The sequence below is a fragment of the Pteropus medius genome, unplaced genomic scaffold (genome assembly GCF_902729225.1).
Source record: "Pteropus medius unplaced genomic scaffold, Ma_sr-lr_union100, whole genome shotgun sequence".
Taxonomy (NCBI): Eukaryota; Metazoa; Chordata; class Mammalia; order Chiroptera; family Pteropodidae; genus Pteropus; species Pteropus medius.
In genome coordinates this window covers 2,312,731-2,338,147 of record NW_024345479.1, presented here as the reverse complement: position 1 = coordinate 2,338,147, position 25,417 = coordinate 2,312,731, and the positions used below count along the sequence as shown (strand labels likewise).

General features: G+C 38.7%; 1 protein-coding gene across 4 annotated transcripts in view; it reads right to left on the bottom strand.

Moving 5' to 3' along the window:
• Positions 1-1,496: 1,496 nt before the first annotated feature.
• IKZF3 (IKAROS family zinc finger 3) overlaps positions 1,497-25,417 on the bottom strand; it is a 76,149-nt gene continuing 52,228 nt past the window's right edge. For 2 of the 4 annotated variants that reach the window (XM_039873589.1, XM_039873588.1), the window contains exons 6-8: positions 24,625-24,741; positions 16,222-16,338; positions 1,497-6,814 (exon numbers count right to left, since the gene is read on the bottom strand). In XM_039873589.1, coding sequence (XP_039729523.1) covers positions 6,111-6,814; positions 16,222-16,338; positions 24,625-24,741 — 938 coding nt within the window. In that variant the 3' untranslated portion in view covers positions 1,497-6,110. Of the gene's footprint in view, positions 6,815-16,221; positions 16,339-16,450; positions 22,080-24,624; positions 24,742-25,417 lie in introns of those variants that run through there. The other 2 variants (XM_039873591.1, XM_039873592.1) reach the window with 2 other exon arrangements.

The window sequence follows — 25,417 nt, the reverse complement described above, 5'->3', positions numbered from 1 at the left end:
TAGCCAGAGGAGCTAAATTAAGAAATATTCCTAGAGGCAGAATTAAACCCTTCCGTTTTCTGACAGCAGCAACTACAAATGATAGACATGCACAATGACTAATTTTAAACACACCGGTATTTTTTATTTTTCAATGTAAAAATCAAACATGGTAAAGAAACTTTGAAAACTATCAGCAGGGCCATTTTGGATGCGAGGAGGCACTCATTAAGGTTCTGGCAAGGTTAGCGCTGCTACATTTAAGAAGCTCTTTAAATACTCTTTAAGGAGAGTAAGGCACCTTACAGTACTCCAAATGGTTGGACTCCAGGTAAAACTCAGGGAAATCAAGAGGGAAAGTCACTGCTGGGTAGGGAGTGCATTTCTGAGAAACCCAGATGAGAAGGCTGTGAGCACAGGCCGTGTCAAAACCCCCCTGCAAGGTCTCCCTCCCTCGCTCCTGGTGCAAAGGCCACCCTGAGCCCCAAACCACGTTCCCTTCCTGCCCCGTCATTCTGCAGACAAGGGTCATCCACAGACCACACGTGTGGCGGCTTTGGCAACCAGAAATTAAAAATAAGCTATGGTTTTTCCAGCAGCCAAAATGATCCTTCACCAAAGCTCAGACTGAGAACCTGAGCATGCAAAACCACAGTCTGGGTGAAGGGATGTCTGCTTTTCAAATGACCTGCTAATTCTTTGCAACCCACAGTAATTTGGTTTCTGTGAACCCACAGAAGCAGGCCCACCAAAAAGGCCTTGTCTGCTAATCTGGAAGAGTCCTTGTATAAATGAGTCACTAGCAATGGGATCAGTCATTTTTAAGGCTGCCCCATTTTCCTAACATGTTAAAATGTTTGTTCTCAGTCTTTTTAGGAGAAAAAAAGCAAAGCTGCATTTACACTCAGAATATGAAATAGGCACCACAGATGCATTGCATGGGCTTGGAAGAAGGTGGGTGGCATTATGGGACTGCTTCCCAGGCTTTCTAGAGTGGGTCAATGGACATATGGACAGTGAGGACCATTTGAGGAAACTAAGTTGCTTGGGGAATTAATGGCTGGGGGCTTGTAAGACAGTGTAGGAACAAAGCTCTTCTACTTCCCTGGCTGCAATGCCATGAAGTACCTGTAGCAAACAGTTAAATCACATAGGTTTTAAGGTTTGGTATATATTTTTTTTTTTTAGTTTTTAAAACAAGCTCTGGCCAGTTTTATTAAAGAAAAAAATTTGCATGATTTACTTTTAACCAGTCTGTTCTGGCATGCTTCTAATGATATCGGAATCACCTGGCTCAATGATAGCCAGTGTGCATACTCTGCAATATTTTCCACACGTTGTGCCCAATTCAAGATTATTGCCACTGTAGTGATGGACACCAGTCTTGGCCAACATGGCGTAGTACTCTATTTCAGATTTCCTCAAGGCTGGGCAGTTGTTGGCGAGGATGACCAGTTTCGCTTTGCCTTGTCTGATCGTTTTCAGAGTCTGCTTGTACCCCAGCATGTACTTTCCACTTTTCTTAACAAGTCGGAGCCTAGAGTTGATGGACTCCAGGGACTTTTTCATCCTCTTTGCGGCCACCGCCTTCCTGCCTTAGGTGCAGGACGGCCCCCAACCAAGAGCAGCCGCCAAGATGGCTGCTATTCTTTACTCTGATGCATTAAAACGTGAAGGAAACCGTGTTAGATATCAGTTGCCTCCATTGGCAACTGAATTACTATTATGGTCCTAGTATGGTTTTTGAATATTTTCCATGTCTTTAAATCCAGATACAGTACATATAGTGGAAAGTTTGCAATTATCCAACATAATCCCCCTGCCCCTTAAAAAAAAGTAACATTACTCCATAGACAATTACATAAAACCTCACAACATCCTTGAGAGGTAGATATTGTTATGACCTTACATTTTTTAATCAAAATATTAACATTCCAGTTTCAAATAATATCAATGTATAAGACAGTCCACTATTTTAATATTTAGAGGAAACTTGCTTTCAACTTCTTCAAAGTACAAAGATCTGTTTATCGTACCGGTGGCATGTTGGGGTACAGAGTATATACAGTTTGGGTAAACAGAGGTACAGTCTTTTGTTGTGAGCTCACACAGATTCAAAGCCTACACCTTGAGTCCACAGTCCTCAGAGGCGGCAGTCCCCAGCTTTGGGTTCACTCATAATTCTCAGAACTGTTCAGTCCTTTTAGCCTTAGAGAACAGAGTCCTTTGGCTAGGGTGGCCCAGGTCTAGCCTTTGGTTTCAGGTCAAAAGTTGTTCTCTTTACAGGCACTTACATCACCAGTCATTTTGCTCTTTCTGAACTGCCTGCAGAGGGTCTCTGAACTGTAATCCTGAGCACAAAATTAGTTCCCAACTCTTGAAAAGAAAAGAAATACCACTGTATACCTCTTATTTTCTTCTCTACAGCTTGATGCTATTTTCTAGGACAAAATTTTCATCATTCTGCTTCCTTTCCCCTTCTTGAGCTCAAAAGTCCTAATTCTGAGTCTGAGAAAAGCTTAGATATCTCTGAGGGCTCAAATCTTGGGTGTTCCCGAGTGTCCAGATCTCCACCGGAGATCAGACCAGCAGACCTGCTCTCAGCAGGGTACACATTAAAGCCAGGACTTTGGACAGTTAACATTTCCATTACGGTCTTATTGCCTGCCCTGAGAAATATGTCGGAAGTACTTCTTTTCCCCTTAAAATATTCTACTTGGGAAATCTACTTGGGAAAACTTTATGTTAATGTGAGCTTTGTTAACACAGTGTTTCAACCAAGTAAAATTTTGTGTTCTTAAACGTTTCTTTTTGCAAAAGAAATCTGAGGTCATTTTATATCTGGGCCACTGTGAGTATGGGCCTAGCAAAATGTTCAGTGCTGCATTTAAAAGGCGAGAAATTTTGTCACTGACAAAATCAGAAGCTGAGTCAGGAACAGCTCAGAGGTAACAAAGCACAAGATTAGCTAGCTTATCTGTATCAAGGCAAATATCTTTTTGGGAGAGTGACTTAAGTAAAGAATCTAAAGACTGCTAGATTTATTATCTTTTTTTTCCTCTGGTGATGGCGGTGGAGGGTAATGGGGGAACACTTCTATTTAGTTCTCTGCCAGGAGGAAATACCTTTGCAGCACTTCAGTGATAAAGGAAATCTGGAGAACCAGTTCTCTTTCTTCTCCATCCTCACCCCAATTGTGTCACCTTGGCGGCAAGGGAATTTCTCATAGGGGCAGGCTGTTTCTCAGATTGTGGCTTCCTGAGGGTGAGGCGGGAGGCCTAACAATGAAGGAGAGACCAGCGAGCCTCCTGTTCAGGGGGACTCTGGCTGAGAAAGCAAACGTGCTGTCTGAAGCTGCTGTGGGACTTCAGATGTGAGTCCGGCCACCTTTTTCTCTCAGCATCTTGCTAAGATTCTTCTTCACTGTCTTCACCCACCCTTAGCGGGTAGGAGGGAAGGTGGGGGTCATTAATTAGTATAAGGAGTGCCTATAGAAGAAAGTGTTGACCTGTGTGGTGGTAACCACTACATACCACTTAGTTCAACTGTAAGATTTAAGAATGCTTCCACATACAAATTTTCTCTGGACTTGATATGCCTCTGTCTAGATTCAGAATGCTACAATGAAAGCACAGCCTTTGGAAATCATTCAGAAAACCCATTAGTCACAGGGAAAATGAGGGTCATATTTACAAAAAGTGTCCCTGGGTGGGTGGGATGGGCCTTAGTTTCACTATCTCAAGGTGCAAAAGTTGGTGTCTTCAGCGAAGAGTTTCCCATTAATCTGGCGGAAACGCTCCCTTTCCCTAGCTTTCTTTTCTACTAATCCTTCTAATTTCTCTTCTTTTGTTCCCTGAAGAGTCAACAGGATGTGTGACATTTCAAGAATATAATAAGTAGCTTCTCTTTCACAATGGGTATAAGCAACATGGCAGCTCCAAGCAGCTTGGAGTCTAGGATTACAGAAATACAGTGATATACTGAAGACTACACACCGAAATATATCTTGTCTTTTAGCTGAAATCTCCAACATGTTGGGACTGTTGCCATGGAATTTCACAAAATCTTTTTTCCTGAGACAGACGCCATGCTACAAAGAGGGATAAGCCATTTGTGCAGTCTGAGGTGGAACATTTTAATTACTGGCAGCACATATAACAAGTTGTGTTTGAGCCTGATGCATAAGCCCTTTCGAAATATCAAGGCAGATACATAAAACGCTAATCTACCAGGAATTGGGGATTCTTGGCTCTGGAAGAAATGTTCACAAAGCTGACTCTTAATTTGTAAATAGGCTCCATGAAGTTGTCCCTGGAAGCAGAATTTATTTTCCCTAACACAAGTCCCTAAAAAGGTAAAAAAAAATAAAAAAAAATAAAAAGTCTTTGGCAAGCAGCTGCAGGTGCCAGTTTGTGTGTACACTTTGGGGCAAGATCAAAATACCTTCCTGTTTTTTGTTCCTCCCCACCACCCTCTTCACATTCACAACTCAGTGGTTAAAGGAAAAACTTAACACTACCATTTTCACACCAAAGATATGTGAAACAGAATTCATATACAGACTCTTCTGCTTAATACTTAATGCTGCATAAATGCTTACTTTTTCAAATATCCGTGGGTTTCCAGTACCCATACATTAAGAGCTTTAAAAAATAACTGGTTACTGCATAATTATATAAATTTAAAGCTGGAAGAGACCTTAGAGAACATCTAAATCCAACTCTTATTCAACAGTTGAGGAAATTTAGTTTCAAGAGTTAAATGATTTACCCAAAGTCATACAGCTAATTTGGGGCAAATGTGGAATTAGCAAACAGATTTTGTGACTCCTATTCCAGTGCTAATTTTACAACTATTGCAGCACTTTTCCTTGATAGGATGCCTCCCATAATTAAGGATAGAGATGACCAATACATCTGCAGAACTAAGATCAGACTTTCAGGAATCTTTGTGGGATACTGCAGCTCCATTTAAAATGAGAGTAGGGGGAACCCAACCTGCCTGATGAAGAAGAACCTTCCAGCAGAGCTGCTCCCCTCCTCATCCCATTGCGAAGCTCAGCTCTGATCTAAACAACATTCTTGACCTCTATCCCTGAGTCCTCTCTTGTGGGGTGGGGAAGACTAAGTCATACTTTTTGGATTCTTTGGTATTTTTTTGGTCAAAGAATTGTTTGCAAGTTTGCTCTGAGCTCTATACTAATACGCCAGGAAGGAGACCAAGAACTTTCAGGTAGGTGTTTTTTTTTTCTCCCCTGGTGGTGCTGCTAAACCATCTTCCCCTCAGAACTCAGCTCTGCCAATCTTGATCACAGGAAATGGATGCCATCGCCCACAGTGGACAACTTCCTGGAGTTTTGATGATGGTCTATATTTAAAACCATGAGTTGTTCTGGTGTAGAATTTCTCCTAGATGACTGGTTTAACCCAAAGCAGCTTTTAATTGGAGATGGGAGGGTAAACAGTAGAAGCAGAAGTATCATCAGATGAGTTGTTTTTTTTTGGTTGTTGTTTTGTTTTTGCTTAGGTGATGAGGATGAATCCGATGCTCCGTGACTGGGTCTTCAGTCATTGGTAACAGACATTTATTTTATGGCTATTCTTTTCCTTACTATTAGATTCTAATTAGGATGAGATTATATCCTAACCTTCAGCCTTGTGTCAAGTGCAGAAGGGCAAGTCTTCCCAACAAGGTCAGCTGGTCAGTTTTTCTTTTCTGTGGACCTGGCTTATGACCAAAAGACTTTTGAACGTAAGGCTGATGTATCTGAGAAAGAATGTCTCGTGTAGCACAACTGGGACACTCTTTCGACTGGCAACAAACTCCAAGGAATGCCTGTTCTATTGATGCAAAAGATGATGACCAAATACTTCATTGGCTTTTAAATATAAAAATCGAGTCCCTCACAGGAAAACAAGGTGTCACAAAAGTAGTAACACATCTGCAAACAACTTTTGAATGGAGATAGCGTTTCTCTGTTGCCCATATGAACATGGCCCTTTAGACACTAAAAATAGTATGGGAAGGAATTTGGATCTGAGTTTGTTTTGAGGATGATTTGTTAAGTGGGGTATCAGTTTTTAAAAATGATGTTGAATGCTCAGGCGCAAATCATCTCTGGGACCAGATGTTCACTTCAATGTGGCTCTGTGTTCTCCTCTGGCTATGTGAGAGGAGAACTCATATCGATCGTGGCTTCGATACCCACACATGTTACACTCAAAAGGGTCACGAAAGCCGTGGCAGCCCATGTGAATAGTGAACATCACATAATCCAGAAAGAGGACTCGACAGTGGTCACACCGATACACATCCATAATCTCCCCTTCTTTGTTGATCACTTTGATGGAGTCTCGTGGGCAGATGGGTGGGGGCTTGAAGAGTTCATAAGAGCGGGGGACCTCCTTCAGAAGAGGCATTCCATTGCGGACCCGAGGAGGGACCATGTGATTTTGCTGGTAGATATGATTCTGGCGTTCTTCATGGTTGCTGTCAGTGTCCGTGGAGTCATGGCCACTATTGTTGGGGGAGAGGCCTCTTTCAGAAGGGAGGTTCTTCTCTGGCATGTGGATGGTCTTCTTTTCCAGGTCCTGGGGGACACCATTCGGCATCTCAGCACGGGTGAGGGCTATGGGGTACATGCTGCTGATAACTGGAACCATCTCTGAGGTGGGGGCAGGTGGTGTCTGTACTAAGGGGCGCAGGGCCTCAGCACCAAGATAGCTGATGGCATTATTGATGGCTTGGTCCATCATTCGGTTCTGTATTAGCTCATTCTCCTTCTCGTACATATAGCTGGGATTATAACTGACATCAAAGCAGTGGCGCTTCTCACCTAGAACAAGTGAAAGAGTGAGTTACAAAAGGAAAAACACAAAGACAAAGCATTTATAAAATTCTTTTTCAGAGTCCTTGAAAAGTGAGGAAGGACATGCTTTGCTCAAGAACACCCAGCCCTGGCAGAATGGTTCCATACGGTGCTGAAGTCTCAGGGGAAAGTGGTTGACAGCACACGTTTGGGCAGTCAAAATAAATTAAGCCGGCAGGCAAAAGGGAGAGTCATTAAGTTGAAACTACAACATGGGTTGTTTCCACTGCTCAGATCAGAGGGGAACTCTGGAGAAAACAAAGCAAGAGAACAGGAAGATGGGGTTCAGAGGGGGCTCCCTGTGCAGGAGCGTGGGGGCATTGGCATTTCTACTGTGTGTGAACTCATAAGATACAGTCAGGTCCCAAACTCTTATTTTGCTTGTTATTTTCTGTTTGTAACACTAGGGAGCCAAGGGACAGAAGTACTACAAGTGGGGATGTTCAGTGACTGGCCTCGGCAGCTTTTTAAATAGCTACAGGGATAGAAAAAATAGCCCCAGAAACTACCCACTCCCTATACTTGCCACTCCCCAAACACAGCAGTCACCAGACTGAGATTTAAGTAGAAGGGCTTCAAATGTAGGTTTTAGAAAAGCCTTCTTGATGAAAGATCGTGATCTTTGTCCCTTTCATAAAGTGTGTGATTCTTTTGCTTGAAAAAATGTGTCATTGATACACATGTGATCATTAGGGCCTATCTCACACTTAACTGAAAAATTTATTTGTGGTCACCTTCTCCTACTTCTCATTGTCAAACTGCTGAGAAATTTTGAAAACAGAGTTTAGCCACCTCCAGGGCGTGTGGGTGTTGTGTTAGAAAACAAAGGCTCTCTGGCCACAGGGAAAGCAGGAGAGGGGTCTGCAGTGATGGCAGATGTGCTCAGTGATGAGTGGCTGGTAGAAGGAAGAGAAAGCAAAGAAGATATGTCAAGAGTTGGAAATGAGGCTAAAGTTATTGCTAATGTTTTTTCATTCTGTAGATGTTGGGTTCGAGAGATTTGCTGAGCCTTATCCTCTCTTCTGTAGCATTTCCTAGGCATGTTGCGGTCCCAAAATTTGTTACTGCCATACAGTAAAGGGTTCAGTGATTAAAAAAAAAACCAAGAAAACAAAAGGATTGGGAGAACCAGTTCCTTTTTCTTGAGATGTCTCCAACCTAGTGGGAGAGAAATAACACCTATATATAGAGAACTAGAGAAAAATAAATGTTAAAAGTTGTGAAATGGCCACTTTGCTCTATAGAGGCCTTTGATTTTATTCTAAATGCCATGTTTGAGGCATCTGAGCAGAGGAGTAATACACCTTCTACAAAAAGAATTATAAGGCAAGGGCAAGGTGGCTTGGTATAAATTTTATACTTAAATGTTATGAGAATGCAAAAAATTCACGAGTAGTTGGGAAAGGAAAAGCATTCTTGCCAAACCTAAATTCTGAGAAGAGTGTTGCAATGGTAGGATTTAGATTTTCAGAGAGGTAGAAGAGACATCCTAATTGAGGGAGGAGCATGAAGGAAGGCAGAGAAGTGGGACTATGCAGGACATGAACAGGGAAGGAGAGAGTCTGGCTATAGCTAATATCAAGAAGTATGAAATAAAGTATTTCTCAAACTTCACTTATTCCTTCACATTCTGCAATATTCACACACCAGGGTAGTGTGGTTGACAGCATGAGCCCTAGAATCAGGTGGACTGGATGCGATGCTGGCTCATCAGTTACGAGTTTCATGACCTTGGACAAGTTACTTAACCTGTAAAGTGAGGATAATAATCGTATGTACCTCACGGGGTCACAGATCAGCACTCAGAACAGTGCCTGGCACATAGAAAGGACTTAAACATCAGGGTTTTTAGTTTTGTTTGAATCAGTCCTCATTTTTTCTTTTCTTTTCTTTTCTTCTCTCCCTCTCTCATTCTCTCTTGCTAAAATAAACCTATTTTTTAAGGAAACTCTGGATCACTGACATAAACGGAAAACAAGAATCACTTGCCACAAATAGGTAACTATGAAAAGTTAAGACGATGAAACAGAGCAATTGATTCAATTTTGATCCAACACTACTGTGAGTACTTGGAGACAAAGACCCCCTTTCTCTTTGTCCAAAACAGAAATTGCCAAGTGTGAGATTAGTGTTAAAGACAACTAACATTAAGTTAGGTCTAAATCTTTCTCCTTAGTATAATCAGGTTGATTGAAAGAGGATAAATAGAAAATAATTTTCTTGACTGTGGATCTAGGTTTTTTAATGCCCTATGGGCTTCCTGGCACTTTGCATACCACATTTTGGGAGATATTGGAAAAAGAAAATACATGGCAGGACCAAATGATGGGCATTCTGAATGGCCGACCATAGAGTTTGGATTTGAACAGACAGCAAACCAGTACATGCCCACGAGCAAGGAACACTTGTGGTCAAAATGTTATTTTCAGGATAGTAATGTAACAGCAATGTGTGAGATGGACCAGAACAGTGAGAAAATGGAGCAAGAAAGACCAGCTAAAAGATCTGATCTAATCACACACATTTGTCCTGCATCCTCAACCTTAAGGCAAACCTGACAATTTCTAGACAAATACCTGAGAGAAAAAGTATGCAAAGAAAAATGTCCTGCCTTGGCAACTCATTAAAAAGCAACAGAAAAGTAGACTTTTGCCAAAGTAATCAATGGTTTTCATTTTAAACTTCCTGATTAGATATATCTTTGATCAAGGCTACTTGGAAGAATAAGACTGAGAACAGGAAAGCCAGCTAAGGTTACACATATTTATTCCCCTGAGCATGACATAGAAATGATGAACTTTGGTTTCTTGGCCTTTTCAAGGTTGTTAATGATTTTCCATATGGCCAGCTCTACTCCACTCCCCAAATACCAGGGGTCTCTGAGAAATTTTTTTTTTTTTAATCTTTCTACCTAACAGAGAGGCTCTAGAAAGTTTCCAGGGTGGGACAGGCACATCATAAACTCTGCTTTTATCCTTTCTACCAAGAGTTGGCTTTACTTAATTAGGAATATAATTTTACCACCTGCAGCATATGTCAGAAAACAGCTGAGTGCTAACGTTGTAAGAGGCAAAACATTAAGAGGAAAATGAACCCCTGGACGAGTGGAAATATGTGACTGAGTTCTGTGGTTAATGCAGACCATTGTTCATTGTTAAGAAGATGGGAGAGCCTCAGATCTTCACGTGCACACACGCTGCAGTCATCAGATCCCCTCATCTCCAAGTTACGGTAACTTGAGTTGTGCAGATGATTATCAGTCACCTGTAGACACGATGACTCAATGTGTATGAAACTCAGAAGGGGTAAGCTACAGTAATAGAAAAGCCAACAGCTCACGTTTCTTTAGTAACACACTCATAAAAAAGGTTAGTCAAACCACAAGAGTGTAACTGCTCCCAAACCTGCATGGAGCGTCTGGTCCAGCTTCTAGTCAAAATCATACCACACCTTTGAATGACTAACGATAGCAGCTTCAGGCTGAATTAGGTTTTCTTCCAATGAAAATACAAATGGCAACAGCTTGTCCTAAGTTTAGAAACCAAGGCTGCCTGGTTGGGGCACTCCCTACCTGTGGTTCTTTTTAAAGGTGTTGATTCCTAATATCTAGGCTTTGGTAACTTTAAACTGAGCAACTGCCTGACCTGAACTGCTGCAATGTGTTGAAGGCATATGGTTGTTGGCTTCTAAGTGCCAACTTCAAAGTACAGAATCCTAGCCTAGAACTAAAAGAGACCTTCACTGAGCATGTGGATTCAGACCTCTACCTTTGGGGTCGAGGGACAAGATCCACTACCCTAATCTTTTGACTTCTGGTCTTTACACTTCACAGTACCTAGCACTGTGCTTTATATATAATACTGATAAGAATAGCCACTATTTATTGGGCTCCCACTATATACCCAGTGCTGTCCTAGATACTTTGCATATTGTCTCATTTTACCTAAGACGAATTATCATCTTAGTCAGATGAAGAACCTGAAGTGCGAACAGGTTGATAAAGTTGCCAAGGTTGCTCAGTTGGTAAATGGAGGACCAGGATGCAAATCAAGGGCCCATATATCTCAGTATGTGTTTGAGTGTTAACTAGTGTTTCCCAGCGGATACCTTGCCCATGGCTACACATTCCCACCACCGGCAGGTAGTGACTTCATATTCTCTCCAGGAATGATTCCCATAGCATTGGAAAAACAACTGTGCTTTGTCCCGTATAGACTAGCACCATGCATTCAAGAAACATCTATGATGCATCAAGTTGTGATGTCTATTAGGTGCTTAACAGAGTGCCTGGTATATGTAAGCACTCATAAGTGATAGATCTTTTATTACTACTATCATCATCATCATCATCATCACCACCACCACCACCACCACCAACACACCGTGTTAGATGCTTTGAGGGATAGAGATATAACTGCAATCCGATAGGAGAGGCAGCATTTACACAATTTTATTACAAATCAGTATCCTTAATACTATGTGGTGGAAACAAGTATAGAGTAGCCAGGAGAGTGAAGAGAGAAAAACACAGACCATTTCTCACATATGCCACATGTAACATGGGACAAATGTTAATCTCTTCCTTTTTTTAAAGTCTTCTTGTCATCTGAGGTGGTGGTAGTGATGGTGGTGGAGACAGTCATATATATCACAAAAAGCAGACTGTCAAGCTTGCCTGGGGTGCAGAGGGAGAACAGAGCAGAGGGAGAACAGAGCAGCGGAGTGGAATGTAGACCACACACACTTTTATGGACAGGTACGAGGGTGGGCATTCCAGACAGAGAGCATGGAGGAACAATTACATGGAAGTGGGAGTAATTCCTTGTAGCTGAATTAAAGGACTAGTTGGCTGAAATGATAAAATTGGAAAAGGTAAATTGGAGACAGATTGTAGAAGGCTCAGGCTCCTTGGGTAGTTTGGATTTTATTCCGATGGGGAGCCACTGAAAGGTTTTTGTGAGGAGGGAGGAAAATGATTCGAACATTATAAAAAGAATACAGTTCCAAAATTCCAATCATCATGATGAAGTAATGTGAAATATTCGGGGTTTCTTTGTCTTCAAGTTTCTTCAAGCCACCTGAATGTATTTGCTGCTACTTTCATACAATTTCCCATGTGTATTACCACTTACTCTCTCTTACTGCAAGCACATATCCAAAAAAAAAAGGCAAGTAGAATAAATGGAATATTTGATGATGATTATGGCTCTGATATCGATCTAAATGAGACTAAAGTGACTAACAACTTTTTCCAGGGAGAGGAAGCAGAGGGGTGCCACAGAATAAGAAGCAGGAAGGAGAGAGAACAGAGAGAGCTGTGAGGGTGGCAGTGAGGAAAACTGAGCTGGAGACCACATTTGTTGTTGTTGCTGAAGAAGCTTTTGTTCTCTGTGAGACTTGATGAAGTGCTATTTGGATGTTGTCTGTCCTGATGGAGTCACCAGGGGAAGACACCCCTCATCAGGGCTTTTCTTCCACCAGTTTTCAATGACTAGACTTGTCCCCGTCCAAAGCCCCCATGTCATACACATGACATGCAGTGCTCTGGGTGATCTCCCTTGGATTGCAGTGCTTTATAGCCCTAGGCTCTGACTCTGCTCTGTGACCTACCGGCTGTGCCTCTTCATCTCTCTGATCCTCTGTCCCTCCTTTGTAAAAGAACTTCACAGGGTGGTTCCTCATATCCCTTCAAGCTCTAAAATGCTGCGACTTTGTAATGCATATAGGATTATGGATTTCAGCCACTTGGAAAGGGGTGGGAGAAGATACTTTGTGCTCTCAGAAACAGGTATTAAAACTGCTTCCTGTCACTGTTAACCAAAGCGGACAATTTCTCATTAGTTACTTCAGAGGGAGAACTGCTGGTGTTAGTTGAAGTGTCAAAACCTCACTCACATGTTTACCGCGGATGAGTGAGATCTTTTTTCATGTTCTTTTCAACATGAAAACTTCCTTTAATAAAGTAATACATAAAAATTTAAAAAAATAAGGAAATGCTATGGTAACCACTTTGGTCTGAATAACACATCTGTTTTTGGAGAAAGAATGAAAATCAGAAAAAGAAATATGCAGAAATGCAGTCATTTTCCTCCTCCCTCAAGGAGAGAAATCTGGCCTCTATTTTGAGCCAAGTATTTGAAGATGGCCTAGTTAGAAGTGTAGTCCAACAAGTTTATAACAGGAAAATAAGATTCAGAGAAAGTACAACCCCTAAAAGGATTAGGTGCATTTTAAAATTAAGGCCTTCTTGTTCTTGAAAAACTAAGGATTATTTTGATGATGTAAAGATGCTGATTTCTAATGAACATGTGTCAACTTATTTTTCATTTTAGAGAAAGTGACACAAAATTTCTTGGAGAATTAGGGGAAAATGATTTGATTTTTCTCCTGCTTGGGTAATTTAATTTTACTTTTACTCTACAACAGAGGCTTTCTTTCTTTTTTTTTTTTTTTGATGTGTTTCTAAATGCATTTAGACAATCCAATCTGTCCCTCTTCCTCAGTTCGTCTCTAATGGATGAACAATGCTACTTACTGGTAATTCTCTCTGGCCTGCTGGAAAAGTATCAGGCTGACCTGATGGTATAATTTCACCTTTACCCTCACAGTTCAAGAGGTCAGGGAAGCCAAGGTTGGTCTGAGGGCTGTGCAACTGTCAGTAGGATTAAAGGGAGTGACTCATTCTCCCTTCACACTTTACCCATTGCCAGTTCTCTGGCAGCTGATCTTTTCAGAAAATGGTGCCTTAGAGAGGAAATATAGGAGAGAGAAGAGAAAGAAGAGAAGAAGGAAGGAAGAGAACATTCGCCTCATATGTTTTATATCACTTCATCCTGTACATTCATTGCACAGTGTTATAATGTTCCTCCCTCCGCTTTGATATTACTATTTTCTATCAAAAAGGGTGACTCAGTTAAACGATTCAAAAGCTTTCTTTGATTTCAAAAAGTATCTCTAAAACAAAGGTTCAGGATATAAGCTAATGCTAGATTATAATAGTGCTCAGAATATCACGTGTGTGGCAGGAGCCCTATAACCATTTCATGATGAATGAATGGATGAAAGAGCAAACAAACAAGTAGTAATGCCCTAAGTTAAATATAAGAATATTGAGCTAATGAAGCTGTTTTATGGATTCTTCTTAGATTCATCTTCCTAAAAAAGACCCTAAAATATATACGGTTCATAATATAAACACCATAGCTATACAACCTTAAGAAAAAAGTTATCTGAAGTTATAAATACAAAGTGCTATTCATGATTGCTGCCTTTTCTAACTCATTTCACAGACTTGTAGAATGATAGAGCTGGGAGGGATCTTCCTGATCACTTCATCACCTAATCGGTCTCCTCATTTCACAGGTGAGTAAACAGAGGTGCAGAAAAGTTACGTGATTTGTCTAAAGATACACGGTTAAGAAATAACTGAGCTAGAATCAGAACCTGGGTCTTTTGGCTTCTGATCCAGTGTTCTTCCTATAGCACTATACTATAATTTACACAAAAGAAAATTTCCCTTAGTTATTCAGGGTCCCGCAGCCCTGAAATTGCCACCTCAGCTCAAATCAAGGGCAAACTCCATTGGGTTTTCTGATTCCACACAGAGAGAATGTGATGGTTCAGAAGATGAGAGAAATCAGCATCTACAAGATCAGTATTTTTCATGAGTCTGGAAATGACGGAGTGAAAAATCCTCTGGTTGCAATGGTAACAAACAAATGGAACATGGATCCCTGATGCGATGTGCAAAATGGCATTTACTTGGACATATGACACATATGTTTTTAAAGCTGTGCAACTTTTATTATATTAAGTAGGGTTTTAGGTCAGTGATGATAGGTTTAGGGCAGCTATAAGAACCTTCTCTCATATATAGGTATCTTCTCTCATATTTTAGTTCTCTTATACCAATATGTACTGAGCATAACTGGATCAAAATTAAGTCACTTTACATTTTTTCCTTGCCTGTTTCTCCCCATGTCCCTCCCCACATCAGCTCCAGCCATTTCTAGAGTCAAAACTTTCTCCAAATTAAATTACACTCATGGCATAGAATAACAATCCAAGTTTTCCTTTGTACTCCAGTCAGAACCTCCTCATATAAGTAAAGATCAAAAGATATATGAGCAATGCCTTATGATAATGTCTTGGAATCACAATTGGTCCACTGAGCCTAACTCCATATGGAAGATGGTAAGGAGGAAAGGGTCTCTCTAAACTGAAATGTACCAACTTTAGTCTGACACAATTTATTCTTAAAGTGACTAAAAGGGGGCAAACACTTTTCAGCTAATCAAAATAAAATAAATAAGCATAAATACCAAGCTAGCTAATTTTGAAATATATGGGTTTTTTTTTTCAGTATATCTCTATAATTCACATACAATGTCTTCCTGTAAAAAAAACTATCTAGACCAGAATAAAATTTAACCAGATTTAAAAACAACGTAAGCACTTACTATCTGTAAAAGCTATTGAAAAGAATAAACACAAAAGGACTGGAATAAGAAATCAACAGCAGCAAGCAGCTTTGGAAAAAGAGACTGACAGATTTCTAAAATATCACTGGTGTTGAGGGAGGCCTATTTTCATGTGATAACTATTTTTGTTCAATATCAGCCTTTCAATTTATAGCAAAACTGATACATTCAATTCAGCTGCCTACTTTACAAATAAAAATCTATTTTAAATATCCTGGTCACATTTATGTAAACATCTGGGAGAGTTCAGCAAAATATCTCTGCCCTTCGGCAGTCTCAATACATTAATGGACATCATTATTTCTTAGCCATCTCCTTCTGCTATGTTTCTTTGACAATGTAAAAACCAATGGCATAAAAATTAACTCTAGTAAGATAAACGACTATAGCAAACCTCGTTATTTCAATCTATGTTTTCCCAACCACTTTCCCTTAAAGCCAATTCTCAATCAAATTCAAGAAAATATGGCAATCCATTTTAGAGCATGAAAAAGTTTGAGCATGATAACGGAACCAACTTGTAAAATATAATTACAAAAGATTACAAAAATGTTATCTTGGACACCTTACTGGTGTAAATTGCATAAACTCTCTCATGCAACATATGTCATTCAGAATAAAGAGGAAGGAACAGCATTTTTGACACCAACTCTATTTAAGAAATTGAACACCAAGTACTCCCATCTTCAGTCATTAAGTTTCTTTAGTTCAAATATCTTATTCTATTTGCTCTAGTTATCAAAATGAATCACAAAGAATAAATGTGTACAATGGAAAACCAATTACCTTATTTTAATAGAGATTAAGCTAGGAAGGGCCTGTATAGTAAGCATCCTATGTTATCTCATTCAAACAATCTGCTAACAACAGCAGGAAAAAGGGTTGTATTCTTACCAATGAATTTCTGAGGCATTGAGCTTTTCCGTTTTGCCACATTGCTTGCTAATCTGTCCAGAACGAGAGCTCTTTCACTTCCCATCTCTGCTTTGAAGTGTCTTGCTTCGGCACTTGCTGGTTTGGAAAAATATAAAAAGATGGAAAAGAACACATTGGTAAGTGGGGAAGAAAAGGAAATAAACTGAAAGGAAAAGGGTCCGAGGTCTGATGCACACTCTTTTGTTACCTGTTATTACTAATCAGATTCTTGCCTGGGGACCTGCTGTGGTCAGTAAAGCCGCACAAGGGCACATTCAAATCTTGCAGTCCTTATGCTGAGATGGGAAAGCCCAACCCATCCCCAACAAGTACCTTCATTAGCAAGAGGAAGTATTAAATAAACAGCCTGGACGTGGTTGGCTGCAAAAAGATAGATGGAGATCTTCTAACCCCCGATCAGCCTTCTTTCTGATTCTGAGTAACTGCATGTGACACCTGCAGACTGATATAATTCTTCTTAACAACTTTGAAAAAAAAAGTATAGTGCCCCAGATTTACAGCTCTGTTTATGTTAATAGCACTTTTGAAAATAGATACACTTACCCAGACAGCAAGAAATCTACTCAGTGATTTGTGTATTGAAATTCTAAGTGGTTTTTTCTTTTTCTCTCTTTTTGCTTTCTTTCTTTTTTTTTTCACATCATGCTCCTTTCAGTTCCTATCTTTTAAAATTCTATTTCTCTGGGCTCTGCATTATCTGTTTCATATGCTCTTCGCATTTAAAAATTGTCTGTTAAAATTTCCCTAAGCAATACTTCTGTCTTGAAATTAAAGAACAGTTTGTATAATACATCTTTACTACATTTCTAATGAAAAATGTGAATAAAAACTACCTAAGAATATGGTTTAATTTTCAGTCTATGAATATTTCCAGTGGTGTAGACCTGTGGTTCTCAGACCTGCCTGAACATTAGAATCACCTAAAGAGCATGGAAGACACATCTATGACCAGTTTCCCCTTCAGATCCATTAAATCAGGATCTCTGGCGTAGGGGCCCAGGCAACAATATTTTTAAAGCTCTCCACATGACTTTAGAACAAAGCCAGAATTGAGAACCACTAGAAGGATATCTAATCAACTAGTTAACTGGAATAAATATAGTATACTTTACCCTTGCACAGTAGGCAGTACCCAATTTAAAATTCAAGAGATATAAGCTGCTCTAAATATAAGGCTTTAAACTTTAACACATGATGCTAGCCCAAGCTAGAGATCAGCAAACTTCTTCTGTAAAGGGCTAGATAGTAGATATTTTAAACTTTGTGGGACACATATCATCTCTGTTCTACATTTTGTTTTTTTTTTCCCCCAATCCACCACCTTCTAAAAATGTTAAAACCCTTGTACACAAAAAGGCTGCTGGCTACATTTGGCCTGAGGGTCATAGTTTGCTCACTGCTGCCCTAAGCAAACATATTGTGATACAACAGACATTTCTCTCTGTTTTATTACTAAGCATTTCAGGAGGTCATAAGTAAACCGAAGGATCCATATATTTCTAATGTCTCTAAGGAAAATGAAATTAGTTTAAGGGATGAGAGTAAAAAGCAAGTGATGATTGCAAAATGGAATTCTTCCCCCAACTATATATATATACAGATTTAGAAATTGTCAGTGCTCATTTTGTAATTGAGTAGTTTGCTGAGTGAAGAGTTTCTAATATACGGAAATCATGTCACCAATTCTATGGTCCCTCGGACATTCAGTATCGCAAATGGACTTGCTCAGAGAGAAGAATGCTGTCTGCCTCTGCAGTAAATGAACAAGACTGTCAAGTATGGTCAGGGCAAGAGAACAAAAAGACAAATCAGAAAAAGAGAATTCAAAGTATTAACTAGTTTTCATTTTATTGTGGGTATGTTTTTGGTTTTATTTTTTAAAACTCTATGCCAGTTGTTACACAATAAATTATAAAGCTCAGGATTTTAAAAATTCAGGAATAAAATGAAACTAGCTCCAAAAATGAATAAGAGAAAAGGATGATAATACTGACCATATTTACTAGAATTTGTGAGTTTCTCATCAAAAATAATTCTGTGTTCTAAAGAAATAAATCCGAGCCTCCAGTTTAATCTATTAATAACACTTCTTGTGTAATGAAAACAATAGTGGTCAGAATAAGAGGCCTGGGCAGCTTTTGGGCTAGTGGTGGAGCACTGAAACTTTGGCTGACCAACAACCATTGTAAATAATTGGTACTTAGTGACAAGACACTGCTATTGAGTGAAATGGGTCAAATTCTGTCCGGCACGGGGATAGGTATAAATGACCAAACAGGAAATTATTATATATATTATTTCCTTTCTCACAAACCACCAGCAGATGTGGCACTACCCAGAGCCCCACGAGCAGAGAGATGAAAGACAAAGGCCCAGGATTTGAAATAAGCTATAGGCTGTTATAAGGAGGCTTTTTCTTAAAAGCATCAGAGAGGCAGCGGAGTTTGTGCTTTGACTGGGAACATTCGTTCTGGTTCAAGAAACTTTGAGAGGATTAAATCTAGGTAAGGCTCCCCCTAATACCTTATAGTTATTATCAAAAAGATTTATAGTGAAATGAGAATGTAAAGAAATACTTTGAGAATTTTTAATTTTATCCCGATTTTACCACTATTCTTACTAGTCTCCTCAGTCATTCCTCTAACCATTACCCAGACGTATGTCTGTTCAGTCCCAGGACTCCCCGAGTGTTATGCTACCAGTCTAGCTCTCCCCGCTTGTCTCTCAGCAGTCACTATCTACATTTTACCAAAGTCACTATCAATTACCACAAGCAGCTTTCTGAGGATACATACTCAATATATGTATTGGATAAATGCTAAAGCGGGGACACATTGACCTAAATTATGTAATTTAGGGCATGTCACTAAATGGCAACCCTCCGAGATAACATCACCTTTTATCCCTGGTTACTCACCGAGCTTGTCTTGACAGTTATTTCTAGATAAATCTTACCCTGTAAATCAGTGTCCAAATGACTCACATTTAAAAAGATGAAATTTTGGAGGTTATGGATAGATAGATAATTTGAGGCATGGGTGGAGACTTTCTCATTTACACAACTCTGGTTAGACTGAAAGAAATCCTCTGAAACTAAGCTAGAGAGCTTCATCTGCCCACACCCTCCTTCTGGATCAATCACTCAAAATACCAACTCTAAGAGCCCAACCCTCATTGCAAATGTGAACATACTATAGAGATTAAGTTAATCTTTACTGAGTTGACTGTGTTTTTTAATTGGCAAGTTAGGCAAAGGCTAAACTTTCGATGAATATGGCATACTCTCATTTTCTTTCCCAAACTGCTTGTCTTTTGCCTTGCAATTGTTGGACAGCTGCTATACAATACCACTAAATGATCGTCCCTTAAAACATGAAGAAATGCTTTGGAGTTAAACAATCTTTTTGGGATCACAAAGAGTTTAGGCAATACATTAAAAAGGGGCAGGGGTGAGGGTGGGGAAAAGGACTATTGGCTTTTGGTCCTTTGCTTCAACTTTAAGACCCAACTCTCTATACAAACAGTCTAGACTTGTTATCTTGCCGCATCATGTCTCAGAAATGTTAAGTAGAGGGAAACCAGTTTGGCAAGATAGTAAGAGAACAAGATAATGGGTTTAAATGATGAAATAGGAAATCCGTTCCTGGGTGGTGTTTGGCAGTTTAATGTTGCAAGGGGTGGGTGTGGGGAATATGGATGGTGGCAAGGAATAATTTGCACACTTGGTTCGTGAGTGCACACAGAAGGAGTGGGACTGCAATTCTGGATCAATTCCCCTTCATGTCTCCTATATAGTGTATATACCAATTTTCATTGGTAAAATTACTTTAAAGACATTGAAAAAATAAATAATAAAACTAATATGAAGTCATAATTATAGAATAGATTACTACCTTTAATATCTGCACAAGTCTTAAATAGCTTGTCTGGTTTTTAGTTAACTGTTTCTATGATGCAATTTCTATCTCAAAGTGATTTCAGATTTAAGTATGCAATTTGTTGTATTTTTGTGTTTTTTTTTGTTCAAAATCCTTCATTAGATCTTGAATTGTTAAATGGAGCTCAAATAAGATGCATGCTTCCTCTCCCTTCTATGGTGTCAGTAGCTAATGGAGAATGGAACAAAGGGGTGTTATTGTGCAATCATAATTGTCTAAGAGATTGCTCTCAAAGACTAGGCAGGCTCTAACAAAAAAGTTACATAAAATTAATGCCTTTTTCAGCAAGTAGAATGAATACTACCTGTAAGATAGTATCAATTTTTTAAAAAGAATAATCAGTTGGGAAAATAGACTTTTAAAATGTTTTTAATTTTTTCTTTGGTCTACTACTTGGTAAAAATATAAGTTTATTCTGAAACTCTCCCATTTATATTAGCTCAACTCAAACACTGAGAATGAAGATAAGAGGTTTCTGACTCCTAGATTCATAAATAAATATAATTATTCAATTACTTTAAAATTCTTGTTATTGCTAGAACTCATTGTCATACAAAAATATGTCCCGCTCCAAGTATTCATAATTTGTGTGAAATGAGGCTAAATGAATCTCTATACCAGCTGTTAGTCCCTTTCTGGAATAAGAATCAAGCTAATGTGAAAATGAAATCTGTGGTCTCCTATATTCATTCTTCTTTTCATATATAATTCAATATAACAGCAGAATTGGGTTATCTTGATGTCACTTGTGGTGTCTGGTAAAGAAACATGGACTGAAGTAAAATATCACACATGTCTCTATTAGACCTCTGCATTATATTAATAGATTAAGTGTCCATTCCCTTGTTGGACTGTGAATTCTTCAAGGGTAGGGCTTTAACCTTCAGTTATCTTTACAAGCACAGACACAGAACCTGACACATAGAGACTACAGCAAATGCTATCCGAATAAAAGAAAAATGATTAGTAAGGCCAGAAGTCCTGTTGCCCACACAGCATTCTTTTGCACACTGGTTTCCAGTCAAAAGCCTTTTTATCTGTTCTGTTTCCATAAAGGCTTGTTGCGGGGCAGGTTTGTCTCAAGGCTTGGCTCTCACACTAGGCTGCACTTCAATTTACAACAAGCGCTTGATGAATAAGTGCCAAATCCACAGTAGCAATGGAGCATCATCATTTTAAAAGCTAGGGATGAAGGGATAAGATGTACTACTGGTGATACTCTAGGTATCAGGCTCAGAACGGAATACTATGTCCAGACTGGGACTCCCAATTTTAGGAAGATAACAGAAATGGAAACCATATAGGGTGCAATTGCAATAATTAAAAGGATTGCCTTGTGTTGGATTAAACAATCTTTACATTTTGGACTTCAGGAAAAATTGTGGGAAATATTTGAAATATAAAAGAAAGTAATATACTGACTATCACACACTACTTGTTATACTGGATTAAGCTTTGACTTGATACGTTTTGTAATCTGAAACTACCATGACAACATATTTGTTTTAAAAAAATCAAAACTTGCTTAGTTAACCCTTTATTTTTTGCTGAGACTTAAAGTATGTTGCACGCATCCATCAAACCACCCTGTGAAATGCAAATTAACTCAACCTCTTTATTTCAGCATTTCCTGAATCACCTTATACCACTGAAGACAGCGAAAATATTTCTTTTGATACCTGCCTAATTTAAAATTCCTAAAAAAGGTTATGGGGATAGGAAATAAGGTGGTAACCTTATTACAAAATCAGTAATTCTGAGCTTACTGTTCATAGAGGGTACTGTTCAAAAATCAGTGTACTGATTTTTTCCCCTACTTCCTGGAGAATGAAGACATACATATATGCATATGTATGTGTCTATTAGTATATGTATTACTGTATTTCTTTTGTCAACCAGATAATGTATAACTTAAAAAAAAAAAATCTAGCTAATCAATCCATATTTCCCAAAAGTGGAAAAAGTGGAAAAAGTAGAAAAAAATGCAAATGTCCATTAACTGATGAGTAGACAATCAAAACATGGTAAATCCACAGAATGGAATATTATTTGGGCATAAAAAAGAATGAAGTGCTGACACATGCTATAACATGGATGAACCCTGAAAACATTATGCTAAGTGAAAGAAGCCAGACATCAAAGGCCACATATTGTATGATTCCATTTATGTAAAATGTTCTGAATAGGCAAATCCACAGAGAAAAAGTAGATCAGTGGTTGCCAAGGGCTGGAGAGAGGGGATATGGAGAGTGACTGATAATGGCGGGGACAGGGTTTCTTTTCGGGGTGACAAAAACGTTATGGAATTAGTTAGTGGTGATGGTTATATAACTTTGTGAGTATATTAAAAACTACTAAATTGTGTACTTTAAAAAGGTGAATTTTATGGTATGTGAATTATCTCTCCATAAATTTTTGAAAATAAAAAATATAGCTAATCATGAAAACAATGAATGTTCTAGTGATTTTTAAGAAAGTCAATGAATTTTTGATGAGTCTTAATTTCCTCACCTCTAAAATGAGGTAGGATTAGACGCTCTCTTTAATCCATCTAGCTTTAAAATGTTAATGATTCTATTTGGACTATATTAGATATTCATAACTTGGGGGTCTCTCACAGTAAGAGCTTCATCTATTGTCTGAAATATAGAACTACGAGTAAAGATGCCCAGCTATTGACTGACTAACCTTAAGCATGTTGCTTAAGATATCAAAACCCAAGTTTTGGGTGTTTGGTTTTTTTTTAAAGAGAGTAAACATTTCTTTTTTAGAAATAACGAAGAAATCCAACTCCTTGATAAAACCAAAGATGCCATCAGGATAAAAAGCAGAAGCAGTGCAAACCAACGGAATTCAGTTGGCCAGTTCCTAACACCATAAAATAGGCTTTATCTACAACAAAAGTTTCCTCTCACTCAAGCGGGTACAGTTAAACTACTCATGATTTCCACTCCATTTTCCCCGTTTCACATTATTTCTTTTATATTTGTGCAATCTTTCTGCTTTAGAATGTTCAAACTGTTCAACTGCAATTATTTTTGTCAAACACCAAATCTCATAAAGATTTGTACCTACTCTAAATAAGCAACTGGTTCAAGTGACCAAGTAAAAATGTCAGACAATCCAATCTGCAGAACCAGGCTAATGGTCAATGGGATGGGACCAAGGACAGCTGCGGAAATACAACACAAAAAAGTTTCAGGCTGTTTTGACTGAAAGATGAAAAGGAAATAAAACCACAACTGACACATGGAAAGACATCTAGTATTTCAACCAATTGCCACTAGGTATATAATTCAAAACACTGAATAAAATATGAAATTCCCAAAGCCAAACATAAGCACACAATAAATCATATGAGTAGACAAGTATATGATTTTTGGGCCTTGTGCATAGAAAATCCTTGTGCTTTTAATCAACTCTGCCCTAGCCAACCCTCAAGCTGTTCTACCCTCACTCTTTGCCATTTCAATTAATGGCAACTGCATTCTTCTTCACATCCCACATGATTCTGTTAGGAAATCCTTTTGTCTCTACCTTTAAATGTGTGTGTGTATATGTATATATAAAATTAGGACACTTCTCATCACCCCTACTCCTACTAAGACATAATTTTCTCTTGCTTGAATTATTGCAATGACCTTCAATTTCTATTCTTGCTCCAAATACAATGTATTCTCAATAACAAGTAGAGTGATTCTTTTCAAATGAGAAGCCTAATCATGTCACCTCTCTGTTCAAAATCCTCTGAAGATTTTCAATTTCACTCAGAGCAAAAGCCAAAGTCTTTATAATGACCTACAAGGCCTGATATGATCTGGTTTCCCATTTCCTCTCTGGCCTCATGTCCTATTACTCACTCTGCTTCGGCCACGCAGGACTATTTTTACTTCTTCATACTCAAGTCCAAGGGCCTTTGCACTTGCTATTTCCCAGTTATCTGCAGGGCTCTCTCTTTATCCCTTTGAGTCTGTTAAAATGTCACTTAGTCAAAACCTTCCCTGACTCACCTTCAGCATCTAGTACCTGCTTCATCTTTTTCATTTATTTTTTTATTAAATTTATTGGGTAACATTGGTTAATAACATTATATGAATTTCAGATGTACAACTTTATAATACAACATCTGTATACTCTGTTGTGTGCTAATAACCACCTGAAGCCTAGTCTCCTTCCATCAACATATATTTGACTTCCTTTACCCTCTTCATCCTTTCTTACTTGTCGTTTCTCTTGATAATACTTACCACCTTCTAATATGCTGTATAAGTTACTTATTTACTATGTTTATGGTCTGTCTTTCCCTATTAAATATAAACTCCATAAGGGCAGGATTTTTTGGTCTTATTTACTATCGTATCTTATTACCTAGAATGGTAAATGCTCACTAAATGTGTGTAGAATGAGTGCTGCATGAACTTACCAGTCTCACCCAGGTCTGTGCTCTGAAGAAATGTACGGCAGCGCTCCTTGTGCTCTTCGAGGGAACTTCTCTGTTTGTAACTCCTTCCACAAAACTCACATTTATAGGGTTTCTCAACTATAAGGAGAGCACAGGGGCACTCAGTGACCCTCAGGGGTTATAGAACAAATGGCGTATCGGGGCTCTGTGAAAACCGTCCAGTAGGAATGAGACTGCTGAGGGAAGCCAGAGAATTTGGATACTGCTGTATCTGCTTTACTTTTAAAGTTAGTAAACTGAAATAAGGTTATGGTCTGCCATGAAATTATTATGTTAGAGTATTCTTTGAAAAGACAGCCTCCTTTCACAAATGAAAGCATTTGGATTTAATGATTATTAAGCACAGTGGTTTGGCTCCAGATCCAATCTTGTATCTTTAAGGAACAATATGGGGCCTTTTTATTCTTCAAGGATGTTAGTGTGGTTTAAGAATGAAATAGGAAGAGCTCTCTTATTTTGTGACATCTATCTGGCTATAAATAAAGAGAGCTACACTTTATGGGAGTTAGCCATTCAGCTAGAAACTGATGGCCTTTTTAGGGCATTGACATATTTGGATAAATTTAGATTATCCTTGCCAAGTGGCTATAGAAAAGTCTAGGCTAAATTGATAAAAACTGCTAAATGAACTGAGGATATTTTTGAATAATAGAAATAAGAATAAATTGCAAAAATTACTTCATCTTAATTTCTAAGATAAAGCAAAAAAGTTTTATCAAAAGTTCATCCATACAATTCAGGCCACCTTTGTCCT